Here is an 18,509-nt window from a genome sequence, read left to right on the forward strand (position 1 = left end):
GTTTACTTCACCTACGTGGTTGTCTTTGCGTCATGGAGGTGAGCGTAGCGCATGGGCGCTAGTAGACGCTAATGGCCAACCCCTGACTAGCGCGCGGGTGATGTTTCTCAAGCGCGCGTCTATCGTGTGCCAGTCAATTTATTTTTTCCTCGTGAAAGAGCAGTTTCATAGCCGGAGCACCTGTACGGTTCACTCGTCCCTTGGCCTGAATACTCGAGGGAGGCTGTGCAATTGCGTTAAGACGGCCAATGCTTTGTTAGAAACTCCTCCCGACCGCCAATATGGCACCATATTCCTTGTTCCGAAGCGCGAGTCGACCGGACATCTACATTTGCGCTGGATGCGCATTGAAGATTTCTGGCAGAACAGCCAGACGATGTATCGGTACGAAATATCTAGCAAAGGTGGCGGATGCAGAAATGAGATGGCAAGAACAAGCGCTGGAGATCAAGCAGGGCAAGAGGAAGAGCATGCTCACCATCCTCGAGGAGCGAGGTCTTGTCCATGCAGTTACTGGGTACGCAGCTCGGTGAAAATTAGTCTTTTAATTACTGACTAGATACTCAGCACCCGTGATGAGGTCGATCGAATGATGACGGAACGGCGAGTGGGTGCTTACGTTGGAATCGATCCCACTGCCTCCTCTCTACACGTTGGACACCTTCTGCCGCTGATGTCCCTTTTCTGGATGTACGTTCACGGATATCATACTATAACACTCGTTGGGGGAGCTACGTCGAAAATTGGCGATCCAACAGATCGTTTGACCTCAAGAGAGAGCATACATCGAAAAGTTCGAACGCAATACATGATCAATATACATTATCAGCTGAAGAAGTTATGGGTCAACTTGGAAGCATACGCTTTGAAATATGGATATAGATGGGAGTGGGCCTGGAAAAGGGGCCTAGTTAATAACAATGCCTGGATGAATAAGTTACCGCTGATGGAGGTGCTTCAAATCCTTGGTCCAGGAGTTCGAATAGGACCAATGCTGGCCAAGGAAACGTGAGTCCCTCTCCAGACAATAGGAAGAAATCAGTTGCTGATCATTCCAGTGTCAAGAACAAAATGCAAAAAGGTGACGGGATGTCTTTTGCCGAGTTCACCTATCCGCTGTTACAAGCCTGGGATTGGTGGCACATGTACAATACGTTGGGCATTCGAATGCAGATCGGCGGATCTGATCAGTACGGAAACATCACCGCTGGTATGGATGCTGTGAAGTACATAGCTGAGCACCATCCCTCTCCAGCGGTTCCGAAGAAAACGAGCGACCCTCCATTTGGCTTTACCGTCCCACTCTTGACAACGTCATCTGGTGCGAAATTCGGGAAAAGTGCAGGGAATGCAATCTGGCTGGATAGCGAACTGACTAGTACCTTTGATCTCTATGGCTATTTCCTGCGAACATCCGATGCAGACGTAGGACGTTACCTCAAGCTCTTTACGTTCATTCCCCTCGAGGAAATTGACAAGCTAGTTCAAGAGCACATGCAATCACCATCTGAGCGAAAAGCGCAGCACAGATTAGCTCGCGATTTTGTGGAGCTTGTTCATGGAAGGGAAGCAGCAATAAATGCCGAGAAACAACATCAACTTGTCTTCCAGAGCCGTTCAACTTCTCCAGAAAAAGATGAAGAGGGTGAAAAGGATGAAGGGGATAAGGCGTCGGATCTGTCTGGTGCTAGCGCTCTCAAGTTGGAACAAGTCAATGTCAATAATCGACCAAAAGCCCAGATGAAGCTCCCACGCAGCCTCATTGAAACCAAGTCGATCGGAAAGATTCTTTTCGCAGCTGGCCTTGCAGAGTCGGCATCCGACGGTCATCGTCTGGCTGCCAAGCAAGCTGTCTACATTGGCGGTGCTCCCACCAAGCACAAAATGCCCATGGATGATGGTGCCTTATCTTTCGCTCGCATCAAGCTCTGGAAGCCCGAAGAAACGAAGACGTACTTGATCGATGACAACTTATTGATTCTGAGGAGGGGCAAGCATAATATTAGGGTCATCGAGGTGGTTGATGATGAGGAATACGAGAAGTCCGGATTGGAATACCCGGGAAAGAATCACGATGACCATGTAAAGAAGATCCATGAGAAAGAAGCAGCGAAGACGCAAGGCCAAGAACAATTGGAGAAGGCTGAAGAAGAGGATCAAGAATTTGAGGAGATGGATTCGGAAATGGACGAGACCGACCTAGAGGAATCAGCGTGGTCGAACAGGCAGCATACAGCGACAGAATGGCTGGATCTGGAAGAACGAATGGAGAAGAAAGAACAGTATAAGGAGCGTAGGAGAAGACTGAAGGAGAAAGGCCTTGGTAGTGAAGAATTCGAGGAGGACCCATACGAAGGTGTTGATCCCGAGACGAGGGTGCAAATGCTGCAGGAGAATCTAAAGAAGGAATTGAAAGAAAGAGAGCAGAAATTGGCGGAGAAGAATGCGCCGAAGCCGAAGTTCACCGGCCATTACAAGATCCCCAAGGCTCATCGGATCTACAAGGACAAAACGAGTTCAGGGAGGTCATAGGTCCTTTTAGGGGGGTTTTTGAAGTAGCGTAGATTTGGCTGGGTGGTGACGTGGCGCCTCTCCCCTTCTACCTGTAAGATATCTGTAAACATATACTGTACAAATCATAATCTTACTCTGGACAGTTCTCCCGCGCTTTGCTAGTGAAAACAAGCGGAAATAGGATTCAGAATACGGGTTTCGTAACCCTCTTTTCAAAACCTCATCAAAAGAATAAACTTGTCTCACACCGAAGGTCTAAAGAGTCGAACCGCGCTTTGCTGTCAGCATCGGGACTCGCAACATGCGCTCCTTCGTCAGTGTTGCTTGCAAGACTGTGTGGTCGTTGTCGCTGTTTGCGGGCAATCGTCGTATCCGATATAAGGTAGCTGTTTGCGGCTCTGTGGCGCTTGTGGCTAATTTTAGTGGTCTGCCGTTCCCCGCAAAAGCTCCCAACAGCAGAGAATAAATCTTGTGTTCAATTCTGGTGTATATTTTGATTATATCAATTTCCAAACAATCAAATCCTACTTTTGTCGTCGCAGTCCCCTCTGCTTTGTCTGATAGACTATCAGATTGTAAGGTAAGGCTGATGAAGGAGTGAGTGATGAATTGGAATCAGCAATAGACCAACCAACCAATCAGGCTGCCCTTTTGTATGACCTCTCTGCAGGCACTCGTTTGCTGCATAAACACACCCAATTTATTAACTGTTTAAGCCACATGCTCCACAACCAACAAAAGTCATCAGAATCAGCTCTCTTAGCTCAGTGGTAGAGCGTGGGATTGCAGATCCTAAGGTCACTCGTTCGACCCGGGTAGGGAGCTGTATTTTTTGCATATTTTTTATTCGGTTCCCCAGGGCGCAGAGTCTTTGTACACATGGCACGCAGCGCTCTGCGAAAGTGGCATATACTTGGTGATAAAAACAACGGTCTTCTGTTGACCAAGTTTTCATTTTTCAACCCTGAAACCTAATGATAATAAAAAGAATATTGATTTCCCCAATACCCGAACGCCAACCTAAGAGTCCTTCTAGAAAGCCCAATTTTTAATTTTGTCCAAACGCCGAATACTCTGACCCAACAAACAGTACAACAAAGGAAAGAAGACAATCACAGATAGTACGGGGTCCGCTACCAATAACTGCCCGAATACACCTTCGTATCGCCCCTCAGCGAATTCTCGGGGGGCTCGGGCTCCCCGGCGCTGCTGCGCTTCTGGGTCCTCTGCTTTTCTATCGGGTCAAAAGTAGTAGTAGCTTCTTCGACGACCGGCCATTCTGCTCGAGATTTGAGTGGTTTGGTGCTGCCGTGCGGAGGACCTAGAACGCTCGTCCCGACGTGACCGCTGGGCTCGGATATCCAGCGCGGAGCGACTTCGACGGATGAGCGGGGCCGGAAAGTCATGTCGTCTAGTCGCTGGGGGAAGGGGATGGCGGCGGCAAGGGAGGAGAAGAGGAGGGCTGTTGTGAGGAGGAGGGGGGCGGCGGGGAGGGAGAAGAGATTATTTGAGGGCATCTTAAAAGGAGAGAGAGTGTTGGATGTGCGAAGAAAGGTAAGGTAAGCTGGTGACGGACGACGACTTGCACGATCACCGAACACCTCTGGTATGTATTTTGTGAAATGGATTATGGGAGAATTCTACTCACGCGGACGATCGAAGGTATTTGAATAGAAGATTGGCAACGATGCGCATTCCATCTGAAGAAGGTCCATGTCCCAAGTCCTAGGAAGATAATACAAAACTGCGCCATCTACCAAGAGCCTTCACCCCGCCTCATGACCTATTCCCAGCTAATACCAAGAGCAAGATAATCAATCCTCTCGGCCCCAAATCTCTACACGAAATACAGGTTCGCATTACATTACATATGGAAAATCCAGGGGAAATTGGTGGTGAGAGGATTGGAGGCGGGCTGGCCAGTGTTAGCTAAGCGGGCGGGCTGTGTTGTGCGAACATCCTGCTGCTTCCTATCGTCAACTCCTTCGATTCCTGTCCTCTTCCTTCGAATCGAGCAGAGCAATTGAGGATCATATAAGGTAGAATCCCTCGCTCGCGTTTCTTCTCTCATACGATAATGGCTTGAATCGCCTTGTCGCGCGTGTGTGTCTCTTGATTCCGACGAGGATTCGATGAGCCGGCCTTTTACGGAAATGTGCTTCGGCCGCCCTGGTTGGTTATCTGGAAAAGAAGATGGGTTCGTGGTCTTTTCGTTTGATCAAACGCGATTGCGATATGGTTTTATTCTGCGAAAGAAAGAAAGAAAGCAAGAAAGTATTCGAAGTCTCCCGAATAAAAGACCGCAGATAAAAAGAGATGGGGTTATTATCGAAGGAAGTTCGCGATGGATGCGATTTCAGGTTCGGTTTCCGGGGGCGCATATTGTCTCCCCAGATGTTATTCTATACAAAGGCATATTCCAACACCACCAATATCCGCTCCTTTACATATGAAGCTTACCGGTATTTGCTGTCAATCGGAACCATTCATTGCACTTTAATTAGCAAGATAAAAAAAAAAAAACTTTCTGTGCGATGTTTTCCACTGCGTCTGCACTTCACAAGAAAGCTACCTAGTTACCCTGCCCTGGAGGCAGTCAGTCCTCCACCCTCCCTCAAACAATCACCAAGATGCGGCGGACACTATATGAGGCATTGTTCTGATATTATCACAATCATCATCATGCTTACACATTAGCAAGCTTAGCTCACTATATCGATGCTGCACTTTTGGCATTGGTCTGGTCGAAACTCCGCCCCAGAGAAGAGGGATAGGTATAAATATCATATTTCTCGTTAACTCATCCTTGACATACCATACATCAATAACTCATCATCGTGAACATATATCGTTAAACCACCCAACCATCTGCTGCAATCACGTTCCCTCCCACCCTCATGCCGCAACTTCGGTACCCCTCCTGATCTTCTTCTGGCGTGTATATGGGTGAGCAAGGGCAGGATTCGTATATAAGGTATATAGCCTAGTGCAAGGACGTATATATAGTCACTCCTCGAACCAATCCTACAGCACCTATCCTGAATTCCCTACACCCGCCGCGCGGCTACCGAATTGTACGTCCCTGATAATAAATATACATACCGCCTGGTCTCCGCATCAGCAGTCATGGAGCGTAGCCAGCCGCGATGCCAGCTCGACGCCCCAGCTGGGGAAACAACGCAACTGGGTTGTGTCTCAGGATTCTGGGGGCGATATGCGGGTTGTCAAGTGTCGAGTGAGAGAAGCGATGAGATGGGAGTGGCTGGTGGGGCGAACCAAGTGCAAAACTTGGGCCTGTGGAAGTCGACCAAAACTTCGAGAGGGCGATTCGGACTTGGAGAGGGCGGAAGGGAAGCTTTTCCGTCCTGATACGTGGCGAAAGGTCCTTGTTTTGTAGGGAATAATTGTACTCCCCAGGAAAGACCATGGCACAGAAACCATTCGGGGGTTGTGAGGAGGTCTCCAACTTGGCTTTATCAGCAGTGCGGATCAAGGCTCCGTCCTGCATATTCAATCCTCCGCATTGTGCTACTCGCCATATAATCCAAGCAGCACAATGTCGGCGGACGACAATAGGGCGTTCGGGCATCAATTCCCGAGCTCCCGTGTCCACCAACGCCCGGATCGCTTTTGCGGCTTCTGCAATTTCCTCCATGGTCTCCACTGTCCCTTCGCAGGACGTGACGGTGTCTCCTGAGGCGCACACTCATCAACACACGCAGGCTCCCCCGCGACTGAAGATGGCGCTTCTGCCGAAGTCGAGATATATGACAGGCAGCTGTGAAAGCTCTCGACACTATCATTGCTGACCGTGGCGCTGTCAGCGCTATCATTATTGACCTTAGTGTCGGCGACGGTGTTATCATAAACACCATACAAGGCGTGAAGCCAATGCTCCAAGGTCTGCTCGATATCGATCATGTGATCGAATTGCTTGCCCGTCAGCGAAGGGTTGGATTTCGCGCGACGGATCTGCTGCCGTATAGACTCGTAGGATTCAATCATGAGCAGAAGCTGGAGGCTGGAAGGACTATCTAGCTCCTCTGCGGGGTGCTTCTTGAAGAGTCCCGTGGAGAGTTGTTCGGTCAGGAGGTCAAGGCAGAGCTGGAAGCCAACAGCTGTTGGTTGAACTGATGCTGGGTTTGATGGTTTTTCTTCTTGTACTGCATCCTGGGCTGCAACTTGGTAATGTAGATGCGCTTTTTGTTCGGAGTGAGTCGGGGACAAAGGTGGATCTTCATCCTCAGAGGGATGTTCTGACGTTGGCGAGAGGGGCGAACGAGGCGATTCCGAACCGACGAGAGTGTCGCAATCCGAAGAGACGGAGATTACTTGCTTATCTCTCTCAATAAGGTCGCGAAGGCTTTGCTGTCCTTTGACTTTCCGGATACTCTTCCCAAGAATCTGTGGCTCCGGCACTGGAGTGAAGGTGCGAGGTGGTAACAAAGCCTGATATTCGCTTGCGAGGATCCTCGCCAAATCGCTTCCGTGGGAAGGGGAACAATCCAGTTGTCCCACCCAAAAGCACGGAGACTTGGCTCTCGTCCTTTTCAGCACCTCGAACTCCATTTCACCAACCGGGATGAACGCCGAAATAATGGACAGGGACAGGGGAGTTGGCGTCTCGTTTGCGGGTTGCTTTGGAGATATATCTCGCGTGAGGCTGGGGGAGGCTGGGCTCTTCGGCTTCTTGACTCAGGGTCCAGCCACTTCCGTCACAACATCAAGAATACCTCCGCACGATAAAACACGATAAGAGTCTGTCTGAACACCTCGAGGAGGCTTTCTGTGCTCGCTATAACGGTCAGTTGTATTGTTCTGGGCGAGGTGGTGGTGTTGGTGGTTGGCAGGTGAGGAGATCTTCGACCTCTGCCCACGTTGTCGCAAAATAGTCGACGACGTCAACGTAGCTAAATCAGACCTCAGCCTCTAAGTATTCAAAATATCAGAAACTCGCTGTCGGTGATCGCTGGCCGGTTTGCGCAGAATTCTGAAGGCAGGCAATAGTTGTCACCGTGAGCAAACATGGAGATCGTGAGGTTATTATGTACTGTACCAATGATCTCGCTGCCACGTATCGTATGAAGTCTCTTTTTTTCGCAATCAAGAAGCAAGCTACTTCTCGTATTGCCAACCTGCACTGGTCCCGCAGTGTGCAGATTCCAATAGTCTGGAAGGGTCACCCACCCTCAACTTTTCATCCCCTCAGCCGCTCAGGGTTAAAGTTGCGGATGCTGCCGCTGCATGGTGTTGAAAACCACGTCCGGTCGAACATATCGCAAGACTCTCCCGGGACGAGCCGGAGGCCATCATTCCATTGTCCTTTCGAGGGCTTGGACAGAACAACAATAGACTTGTCAGATGAAGTATATTCTTTGTTGGGCTGTTCCCGGGGGTCATCATCTTTGCGTTGTGTGAGGGGTCTTCAGCGGCCTGGTTAGCGAGGAGGTGTCGTGCAGCGAACCGGGCCATCAATGTTACGGTGTGCCCCGTCATTGGTATAAAATCATACGGTGAACACCCTGGAAAAGGCGTTTGTCCAGGGTGTTCATCGTGGTGTTCATCGTGTTCTATGCAGCTAGCTGAGCGTGGATGGTCCAACAAAGCGTGTATATATATAGAAAGGGGAGAAATCCTTGCTTTTATTCGCTGACGTCGTGCAGCTATACATAAATACGGTAATGTGCTGCTTGAGCCGATCGATCGATCAACCTCCCGAGGAGGCCCCAGCGGCAGTGTCCTTCCAGTCTGTGCGGGAATTCAGTGAAATCTCCGGATCGAATATTCTCTCACCTACCAACTCATCTCTGTCTGTGTCTTGATATATGACACGAAATCATTCTTACAGTATATACCATACTTATTTATCTCGCGCCTATTGAGCTTGCTAAAGACTTCGTAGACCGACATAGGTAGCTACAGCAGCAATCCATCCGGAAGATCATCTTGCAAAGATCATCCCGCCCTGTCGGGGAATAGGGATAATAAAGCGTGCCGAGTATTGAACGCGTCAAAGCATATCGGCGGCGATTTTTCTTTTTCTTTTCCGTTCTTTCCTCTTCTTTTCTTTTTCCCGCCCGTGGAACAAAGAGTGCCAAGTATCACAAAAGAAAAGAAAGAAAATAATTCTCCCGCTACAGAGATACCAAACAGCTGATCCGTCTTGCTCTGTCCTGTACTCTTCACCAAACGATTCTTGCATTCGGGGTTGTGGTTAGGACAATTCATGAATAGGTAGAGAGTTTTAGTATAAAGTAGATAGGTAACTCTAGGCTATTAGATGAACGAGGGGATTTGTTATATTCGACGTACCGAGTATGGCAAAACGTTCCCCGTCTTCCACCCGCCTCCACATTCGCTTCTGGCCCCTAACCCCCTAACCCCGCATCGTTTTCTGTCCCCCCCTGCTTCAGCCCTACTCCAAATCGAGAAGGAAACGACTGCTTTCCTCCGTAACAAGACCTCGATTCGCACATTAATGCAAAAAGTATTGTGTGAATCTAGAAGGTTAGGCAAGAAGTCTTTCTATCGTCAATGTACACCCGAAGAAAAAACTATAATCAAAGACAGCCCGATAGTAGAGAAATCCCGCTTCAGATTTCTAGAAAGGGGAATGTTCATATATACAGTTCATGAGGTATATGTCCATCATCATTCCCAAGGTAAAAAAGGACGCCAGCAAAGCATTTCATCAGAATTCCATCCAAACCTCCTCTCCACTTCGTTCCCTTGACCACATCAAATCCCAGCCGCAAGCCATCTGCCTAATCGCCCTAGTTCTTAGGGGCAAGAATGACGTTGTACTCAAGGTCTAATGCAGCCTTGGGGTCATCCTTGCGGGGCTTGAAGTCCACAACAAGGTCGTCCTTGACGGCGAACACGGTGTCGGTGGTGAGGTATGGGTCATCCTTGGGGAAGATTTGGGTGGTAACGGCCTTGTAGCCCTCGGCAGTGATCTGAAGAATAGTCTGTTAGCAGGATATTCCCCTGAACAATGATTGTGTAGGGGAAGGTGGCTCACCATCAAGTGGATGTGGGCGGGTCTCATTGGGTGTCTGTCCAACAGGTTCAGGAGAACACCGGCTGGTCCATCAGTGGGCAGCGAGTAAGCAGTTGGCTTCAAGCAGTAGAAGTGGTACTCTCCGTTCGCGTCGGTGCGGAACTTTCCTCTCAGGTTGTTGTCGGTTTGGTTCTCTGGGTCCTGGAAATCGTACTTTCCGTTCGCTGATGCTTGCCAGATATCGACAACGGCGTTAGGGATACCCTTTCCGGTCACAGAGTCAGTGACCTTGCCGTGCATGAGGGCGGGCTGTCCATTTGGTGTAGGGTCTTGGATGATGCTGCCTCCCAACTCGCGGAAGGGCGCATTTGGTGACCAGAAGGGGCCGAGGATGGAGGAGGAAGTGGGGTCGGCACCGGTCTCGCTCAGGTGCTTGTGGGCGATCTCGTCAACGAGGCTGCAACCGAAGGTTAGAGATAGCAGATATTTGGGGGTAGCGGGGAGACGCACGATTCTAATCCAAGGACATCAGAGATTCTCTGGCCCTCGTTTCTCTTGGAGGTACTGATTTGACCAATGGAGTTGACAAAGTGCACACCCGCCATCCACTCGTCCGGGGTGAGCTCGATTTCGCGAGCAAAGTCGTGGAGATGTCTGATGAGGCAGCTGAGAACCTCACGGTTTCGGTCGTTGGTCTTGGGGCCAATGGTCTTGATGACATGGTCGGTGAAGTTGGGGTCGAATCTGGAAGCCTTGTTGCTAGCCATTGCTGCTGATGTGGGATTGTCACAGGACCGAGCTGCGTGAGAGAAGGAAGTGAAGTGTGAAGTGATCTGGCGGGAGGGAAGTGAGAGCAGGAATGAGAGGCGGAATGGTCTGTCTCCTCCAACAATGGGAGGATGTGTATATATACACTTCAAACAGGCGTAAATACTCTACCCCTCCCCCATCCCACATCCTCCGTCCAAATCAACCGATGGCGGCAGGCCCAGTCGGCTTCTGACCATGGCTGCTTAGGAGCTGTCAGAGTCCGCGGCGAACGAATGAATGGAAGGCAATTACTTGCGCATATCTGGGGGTCCCGTCCCATGTTGCCCACCCGCACGGCGGGGAAGAGGGCCGGCAAAGCGCTTAGCAGATGGACCGGCAAAACATATCTCCAGGTCACGTTTCTGACCCCCCGGCCCGACTGCTCCGATGGCTCCCCCTTTGCCTGAGACGTTACTGACAGCTTCGTTGAGATTCATCCAGACCAACACCAGGAGGCACACCCAGACAGACGTTGTGTCTGGGGTCACCGGGGGTTGGAGTCACGTGTATCACGTGACTCCCCTTGCAACCCGGAAACCACTTTCCGGCGAGGGAATATCATTACCCGGTCTGGAGAAACCCCCCCAAACCGCATGAAATACCGAATCCCATACCCCACCGACACATCACGGTGGTGTGCTCGAAGCTGCTCCATGCCTGACTCTACACGGTTAATTCTTCTCCCTCAAGATCTGACTGAGAGTGAAGCTATCCCCCCTTTATCGACCCAGGAACCGTGAACCGGAACGTCGAATCCTTCCCTTTCCCCTTCCCCTTCCCCTTCCCCTTCCCCGCATCTACAGCCAGAGCCAGAATCCCCTACCCCGACCCCCCCAAGTCGACAACACCAGAGGCTCAGTTCAAGATGGGCCCGACTGCAGGAATCCTCTATGTGACTATGCAACCCAAGCCTTCCCTCTCCCTCTCGCAGTTCCACGACTGGTACAACAACGAACATGGCCCGACCCGCCTGCGCCTCCCCTTTTTCACAAATGGGTTTCGCTACCGTGCCAGCGATGTCTCAGAGGGTGCTACTGAAGAGAAGCCAGAATGGATGGCCATCTACGATATCACGGACATGGATACCATGATGCAGACCCCCTATCTGCGTCTGCGAGACCCACCCGTGAAAAGTCAGCGCGAAGCCGATACCATGGCGCAGATTAGCGTTGTGCGGAAGCTATATGACTTCGTGGAGAGCCGTGAGAGCAAGGACTTTAAGAAGTTGGAAGAGGTGCAGAACGAAGGGCAGGGTAATGTTATGGTCGCCGTGTTTATAACTTTGTACCCCGGTGCAGACAAGAAAGCTCAATTAGATAAGTGGTACAGGGAGGAGCATATCGAAATGCTTTCAAAAGTGCCAGGTTGGTTAAGAACAAGGAGATTCGTGACAAGCAGTGTTGATTCCAAATCTCCTGTCGAATACCTCGCCCTGCATGAGTACAGTCCGAAGAATGGACTCGGTGGGCCAGAGTTCCAAGCTGCTGTTTCAACCAAGTGGAATGACGAAGTCATGTCGAACACAGTCAGGTCGAAGAAGCGGAGGGTTTATGATTTATACTACACGTTTGGCCCCGCCCCCAGACATCTCGCCCCGAACCTCTCATCCTGGGAACTGTCTGACCCCGAGAGTTCGAAAACGAGAACAATCACACAGTCTGTGGGCGGAGCGGGAGCCATTGAATCTTGGGTCACGACCAAAGATGGCGTCGAGCTTCCTTACCGCCTCGAAGGCTCCCCTGATCCTAATGCACCTTTAATAATACTCAGTAATTCTATTCTCACCACATACGGTATCTGGGACGGTTTCCTCGCCTCCTTTTTCTCTCGTCCGGAGAACAAAAAATACCGCGTCGTTCGCTACCTGACTCGAGGTCGGTCCTCGAAATGTGGTTCACTGCCTGTCACTGTCGACTTGTTGGCCTCCGATATCATCGCTATACTTGATGCCCTGAGAGTGAAGAAAGCAGCAGCAGTCATCGGCGTCTCTCTTGGTGGCGCGACAACTTTGAACACAGCGCTCAAGTATCCACAACGCGTGGAAGCTTTCGTGAGCTGCGATACAAGCAGCAAGAGTCCAGCGGGAAACAGCAAAGCCTGGGGTGATCGGATCGCCGTTGCTGAGAAGGAAGCCGCTACCAGCTCATCCGGTGAACCAATTGTCGGAGAAGAGCTTGCAGAAATGACGGCGAGACGATGGTTCGTGAAAGAAAGCTATGATGGCGGTGCCTTGGAGAAGAAGTGCCAGGAGGTGAAAGAGATGGTTGCTACAAATAGTCTTGCAGGTTTCAAGAAGAGTGTTGAAGCATTGTTTGCCTATGACCTGAAGGCCGAAATGAAGGGGGGCAAGCCGAAGGGGGCTTTTCTGGTGGGCGCCGGAGATGGCGTTTTGCCTGGGACTATGAAGGAGATGGCGGCTGCTTATGGCGAGAAAGGCGCTGAGTATCTGGTTATTGACCAAGCCGGACATCTGCCTATGGTCGAGAAGCCGCAGGAATTTGCGGAACTCGTTACGAAGTTTCTGAGTTCGTAAGGCCTGCATGGAATGATGACCTGAACGATACAAATGTTGAAACATGGGTTCTAGTCCATTGAGCGAGCGACGTAGAAGGGCGATAGTCAACAACCGTCGAAAGAACAAATTTGACCTGTTTCAAATCCCATATCTCTCCATATTCATTTCGCAGTTTCAAATATGTCTTTGGCTTTATACAGAGACTTCCGGTCTAATATCTAGTGGTCTTCTCAGGCCTTGTACACACAAGATAACCAGGAAGCACGTGCCGCTTCGCCCGGATCTTCGTCCCTCCCACCATGATAGGAAAGTCTACCAGCAACGTAGCAGTGCATGCAGACTACAACTTTTTGGGGTCACAACCCGCTATGATCAGAGGTAAATCAGCTGTATCTTGTCTCCCCTCATCTGTTTTCTCTTCTTCTCTTTCGTTCGCCGTGGGGTGGACTTAACCACGACTGCTGTCCACCACTCTACCATGTTTTCAATACTGCAAGTAGTCAGGCTGATCCAGATATTATTTCTTCTGCAAGTTGCAGCTTCTCAGAATTCCACATTTGATGTATTCCAGTACATCAATCAACTAATTGGAACTGATAATGGAGGAAATGTTTTCGCTGGAGCCACTCTCCCGTACGGGATGGCAAAAGCAGTGGCCGACGTTGATGGCCAAAATACCGGCGGGTTCTCCACTGATGGCAGCAATGTGACGGGCTTTTCCCACATGCACGATTCGGGAACAGGAGGGAATCCCTCACTAGGAAACTTTCCACTCTTTCCACAATATTGCCCAGATGATATCCTGGATAATTGCAACTTCCTGCGAGAAGCTCGAGCGACCCACTATGACAATGACTCTGTGGTGGCCACACCGGGGTATTTTGCTTTGAGTCTCGTGAATGGTATACAGGCAGAGATGACGGTCACAGAGCATGCTGCTCTATACCACTTCACATTTCCTCCGGAAAGCACAGCGAATGGAACAACTCTCAGCCCAATGATTCTACTGGATCTGACAGACCTTGATGCAAGTCGACAGAATGCGACGGTCAGTATGGATGCAGATGGGAGGATGAAAGGGAACGGAACCTTCCTTCCTAGCTTTGGGGACGGGTCTTTCGTCTTACATTTCTGTGCTGATTTCTCCGGCTCTTCGATCAAAGATACAGGTATCTGGGTCAACAACCGTGCGGGAACGGAACCGAAACAGCTTTTCGTCACTCGGGGGATCAATCTTTTCTATATCGAAGCTGGCAGTTTTGTGCGGTTCGATCGACCCGAGAACGGCACTCTGAGCGCGAGGGTTGGTGTCAGTTTCATCAGCGCCGACAAAGCATGTCAAAATGCCGAAACTGAGATACCGGGTCCTCAGTGGGATTTTGAAGGGATCAAACAGACTGCAAAGGATATCTGGAGAAGGAAATTGGGTGTAGTATCGGTCGTGCCAGGGGGAGCTAGCGACTCCCTTCAGACCAATTTCTGGAGCGCGATCTATAGGACTATGATGTCTCCGCAAAACTATACAGGTGAAAATCCCCTCTGGGAAAGTGACCAACCATATTTTGATTCTTTCTATTGGTACGTCCTGAAGAGCTGGTGTTCCCTCTTGCTTACTGAAAGACGCTTAGTATATGGGATGCATTCCGCTCTCAGCTCCCTTTCCTTACCATAGTCGATCCTGATACCCTCTCTTCTATGGTTAGTAGCCTGCTGGACACTTATAAGCACCTTGGTTGGCTTCCAGATTGTCGCATGAGTCTCTGCAAAGGCTTTACACAAGGTGGATCGAATGCCGACATTGTGATAGCCGACGCATTTGTGAAGAATCTGACCGGTCCCGTACCAATAAACTGGACGCTTGCCTACGAAGCAGTTGTCAATGATGCCGAAAACGAACCCTTGGATTGGTCCAATGAAGGGAGAGGTGGATTGATGAGCTGGAAAGCATTGAACTACATCCCGGCCTTGGATTACGATTATCTTGGTTTTGGTACGAATTCGAGGAGTATTTCAAGAACGCTTGAGTATTCTTACAATGATTTCTGTGTTGCGACACTTGCAAAGGGTCTAGGGAAAGAGGATGATTATAGGAAATATATGGCTCGTGCAACAAATTGGAAGAATCTTTTCAAGCCAGACCAAACATCTTACATCAATGGGAACGATACTGGATTTACGGGCTTCTTCCAACCGAGATACTTGAACGGGACATGGGGATTTCAAGATCCAATACTTTGCAGTCCGCTTGATGGATTCTGCTCCTTAACTTCGAACCCCCAGGAGACATTCGAAGACTCCATTTGGGAGTACCAATTGTACTATCCCTTTCCTCTCGTACCATTTATCACTGACCTCTTAACATCCACTAACTCCAAGCCAGCTTCGTCCCACAGGATCTCTCAACTCTGATCTCTGTTCTCGGCGGACCTAATGAATTCATAAACCGACTCAACTTCCTTCACACTAGCGGCCTCACAGATATAGGCAATGAACCCTCTTTCCTTACCGTCTTCCTCTACCACTATGCTGGCCGACCCGCCCTTTCTACTGAACGTATACACTCTTATATCCCATCACAATTCAACGATGCCACTACCGGTCTCCCCGGAAACGACGACACGGGTGCCATGGCATCCTTTACAGCCTTCTGCATGATGGGAATGTTTCCCAACCCAGGCCAGAATGTCTATTTTATCTCGCCCCCTTTCTTCGAGAGTGTGAGTTTTAGGCACCCGCAGACAGGGAAGACGGCCACGATCCGGAATATAAATTTTGATCCAGGCTATACGAGAATTTACATACAGAATGCAACGCTGAACGGGGTGCCATATAGGAGGAATTGGATCGGGCATGAGTTCTTTACAGAAGGCATGACACTCGAATTGGTCCTGGGCGAGAGCGAAAGTGATTGGGGAACAAAGGAGGAGGATCTGCCTCCCAGTATGAGTATTGGTGCGATGGGATTGTGAGGAGTGAACTTTCTTATATACCCTCAGATCCAGAAGGTTAATGAATATTTTTGAACTGAAGTCCTCGCCTTATCTCTCGGAGAAGCATCTCTTTTGGGACTTATCGATAAGATTCAATATTCAATAATGCCTTACCGCTTTTAGTAGAACCAAGGGACTTACCCCAGGGCCCGCGGTACGGCGAATCCTCATCGCCCCAGTCTCGCTCGCCCAACAAGGATCTAAATTTTGAACCTCGGAGAACCTCTAGCGGGGCGATGTGGTATCCAATAATATAGACGGAGGCAGGCAAGGGGCACTGGTTGCAACGTAATCAATGCTGGTTCAGTCAACCAGACGAGCAGGCAGCGACCTGGCTGTGAATGGATGCATCATGGTGTGTGCAGTTAGAGCATCACAGGTGCCTCGGTACTTCGATTTGTTCTACAATAATCACAGTGTCACAGACTCAGACTACCGAGTACACAACTCTAAAGTCGAATAGCCTTTGCTCTGTATGGAGCATGCAGCGCGAATCTTCAGCATTTTTGCATCTGCCGTTTGGATGGACCTCGGCGCTTTGCTGCTTCTTCTGTCTCTTCCGGTGAATTGAAGTCTCCTCTTCGATCTCTCCCATTTTTCCTTTCTCTCCCTCCCCTTTTGTCTCTTTCTCTTATTTTCTCAACCTCCCTCCTCTCCTCTGCCGCTCTCTTCGTCTTCCCTCCCTTGGTTCCCCCATTGAACAGCGATATCTACATATACGCACCTCATCTGCACAATGGGATCCATAACCAAAGACTCAGACCCAAGATCGGGCACAGGCACAGCTTTCGCGGACGTGGACGTGGCCATTATCGGTGCTGGCATCTCTGGCATCAACGCGGCATATCGTGTGCAGACCGAATTACCAGACTACAGCTACACCATCATTGAGGCGCGCAGTGCCATAGGAGGGACGTGGGATTTCTTTCGTTACCCAGGTATCAGGTTCGTGCTCCCGAACATATTTCTGCATGCTTGGTCCCAGATTATCTTGTGACTCAGGGAATGGCATCAGAACTCTCGCTCTTCACCCGGAAATGTTGCCGCTAACTTGGAGAAAGATCAGATTCAGACTTGCACACCTTCGGATTCCCTTGGCGTCCTTGGACCGCGCAGAAGTCAATCGCGGACGGGGCCTCGATTCGCAACTATATACGAGAATGCGCCGAAGCTTATGGCATTGATCGCAAGATCCAATTCCACCACAGACTCGTTGCAGCCGACTGGTCGTCGGAAAATCAACAATGGACGCTTTCGCTTGACACGGATAATGGAGAGAAGGTCTTGAGGGCACAATTTGTGATTTTGAGTACAGGATACTACGATTACAAAGAGCCTCTCAAAACCACCATCCCTGGTATCGATAATTTCAAAGGCCAAGTCGTCCACCCCCAATTCTGGCCCGAAAATCTCGACTTCACAGGCAAGAAGATGGTATTGGTTGGCAGTGGTGCCACCGCTGTAACTTTATTGCCCTGCCTCGCCGAAAAAGCCTCCAAAGTAACAATGCTCCAACGCAGCCCCAGTTACATATTGCCATTGCCATCGGTGGACCCATCTGGCGAGTTGATCCGCAGATTTCTCCCTAAGTGGCTGGCCCTCAAAGTCATACGCTGGAAATCCCTCATCTTACCTTACTTATTCTATAAATTCTGCTGCAGGTTTCCAAGTGCTGCTCGCAGGATCCTTAGATCAGCCGTAGAAAAGCAGCTCCCGAAAAGCATCCCTCATGACCCGAATTTCCGCCCATCTTATTCTCCATGGGAACAGCGATTGTGTGTCTGTCCTGATGCCGATTTTTACAAATCTCTCCGTAATGGCACTGCGGATATCGTGACGGACAAGATCAAGGAGGTTACTGCGACGGGCATTGAGACGGAGTCGGGAAAGAAGCTGGACGCGGATATCATAGTCACAGCCACAGGCCTGAAAATGCAGCTCGCGGGCGGCGCTGTAATGAGCGTTGACTCCAAACCCGTTGTCCCATCAGAGAAATTCATCTGGAAAGGCATGATGCTACAAGACGTCCCCAACGCCGCCTTCGTCATAGGCTACACCAATGCCTCCTGGACACTGGGCTCAGATACCACCGCGCTACATGTCTGCAGATTACTGAAATACATGGACAAAAACGACATGGCATCAGCCACACCTCGAGTGAAGGAGGGAACGATTATGCCGTCGAAACCATTGCTGAATCTCAGTTCAACGTACATTGAGAAGGCGAAGGAAATGTTGCCGCGAACGTCCAACGTGGGGCCTTGGAAACCGAGAAATAATTACTTAAAGGATACTTGGATTGCGAGCTATGGGTCACTCACGACGGACATGCAATTTACGAAGGCCGTAAAGAAAGTCAATTGACGCCTTTTACCGGCATATCAGGGGTTGATGTGAGGCAATGTGTGATGTCTATAGGTTTTGGCTACGGTTCATTGTATTTGTCGGATGGCGCTGATTTGCTGGGGGTGGGGGCTTAGTTTTCATGATTATTATATAGGTAGGATCAGAGTCTAAGCAGGATGCTGTTACTCGTTGTTGGGGGGATTGGGATAATGCGTCGTAATGATAGGTATGATGTTGATAAGTCTCAAACAAACCCACGTATATAATAAGCCTTCCTTACTTTCCCTAATCAGGCCTTCCCATTTATCTCCTCTGTCCATATCGCAAGTCCTTT

At 49.9% G+C, this 18,509-nt stretch overlaps 7 protein-coding genes across 7 annotated transcripts; 4 read left to right on the top strand and 3 right to left on the bottom strand.

Moving 5' to 3' along the window:
* Positions 1 to 281: 281 nt before the first annotated feature.
* M430DRAFT_104676 (hypothetical protein) lies at positions 282 to 2,532 on the top strand (the record flags this gene model as incomplete). Its single annotated transcript, XM_024860942.1, has 3 exons — positions 282 to 517; positions 568 to 1,008; positions 1,059 to 2,532. The coding sequence occupies 3 exons, from the start codon at positions 282 to 284 to the stop codon at positions 2,530 to 2,532; spliced, it is 2,151 nt and encodes a 716-aa protein (XP_024719598.1).
* A 972-nt stretch (positions 2,533 to 3,504) lies between these two features.
* Positions 3,505 to 4,044, bottom strand: M430DRAFT_35810 (hypothetical protein). Its single transcript, XM_024866817.1, has one exon. It carries the CDS (start codon positions 4,029 to 4,031, stop codon positions 3,648 to 3,650), a length of 384 nt encoding a protein of 127 aa, XP_024719599.1. The 5' UTR covers positions 4,032 to 4,044; the 3' UTR covers positions 3,505 to 3,647.
* Positions 4,045 to 5,638: 1,594 nt separating this feature from the next.
* M430DRAFT_20313 (hypothetical protein) lies at positions 5,639 to 8,078 on the bottom strand (the record flags this gene model as incomplete). The annotated part of the gene is made up of 4 exons (XM_024864269.1): positions 5,639 to 6,177; positions 6,219 to 7,200; positions 7,248 to 7,309; positions 8,027 to 8,078. 4 exons carry the CDS (start codon positions 8,076 to 8,078, stop codon positions 5,639 to 5,641), a joined length of 1,635 nt encoding a protein of 544 aa, XP_024719600.1.
* Positions 8,079 to 9,053: 975 nt separating this feature from the next.
* On the bottom strand, positions 9,054 to 10,512 carry M430DRAFT_35812 (hypothetical protein). Its single transcript, XM_024866818.1, has 3 exons — positions 10,025 to 10,512; positions 9,536 to 9,971; positions 9,054 to 9,470 (listed from the first exon to the last, which is right to left on the bottom strand). The coding sequence occupies exons 1-3, from the start codon at positions 10,279 to 10,281 to the stop codon at positions 9,288 to 9,290; spliced, it is 876 nt and encodes a 291-aa protein (XP_024719601.1). The 5' UTR covers positions 10,282 to 10,512; the 3' UTR covers positions 9,054 to 9,287.
* Positions 10,513 to 10,952: 440 nt separating this feature from the next.
* On the top strand, positions 10,953 to 12,975 carry M430DRAFT_123609 (hypothetical protein). The gene has a single exon (XM_024861883.1). The coding sequence runs from the start codon at positions 11,190 to 11,192 to the stop codon at positions 12,855 to 12,857; it is 1,668 nt and encodes a 555-aa protein (XP_024719602.1). The 5' UTR covers positions 10,953 to 11,189; the 3' UTR covers positions 12,858 to 12,975.
* A 163-nt stretch (positions 12,976 to 13,138) lies between these two features.
* M430DRAFT_67630 (glycoside hydrolase family 92 protein) lies at positions 13,139 to 15,812 on the top strand (the record flags this gene model as incomplete). Its single annotated transcript, XM_024869298.1, has 4 exons — positions 13,139 to 13,217; positions 13,379 to 14,417; positions 14,468 to 15,154; positions 15,220 to 15,812. The coding sequence occupies 4 exons, from the start codon at positions 13,139 to 13,141 to the stop codon at positions 15,806 to 15,808; spliced, it is 2,394 nt and encodes a 797-aa protein (XP_024719603.1). The 3' UTR covers positions 15,809 to 15,812.
* Positions 15,813 to 16,290: 478 nt separating this feature from the next.
* M430DRAFT_123615 (hypothetical protein) lies at positions 16,291 to 18,476 on the top strand. The gene is made up of 2 exons (XM_024861884.1): positions 16,291 to 16,774; positions 16,891 to 18,476. Exons 1-2 carry the CDS (start codon positions 16,566 to 16,568, stop codon positions 18,191 to 18,193), a joined length of 1,512 nt encoding a protein of 503 aa, XP_024719604.1. The 5' UTR covers positions 16,291 to 16,565; the 3' UTR covers positions 18,194 to 18,476.
* The last annotated feature ends 33 nt before the right edge of the window (positions 18,477 to 18,509 follow it).

Source organism: Amorphotheca resinae, assembly GCF_003019875.1.
Source record: "Amorphotheca resinae ATCC 22711 unplaced genomic scaffold M430scaffold_8, whole genome shotgun sequence".
Taxonomy (NCBI): Eukaryota; Fungi; Ascomycota; class Leotiomycetes; order Helotiales; family Amorphothecaceae; genus Amorphotheca; species Amorphotheca resinae.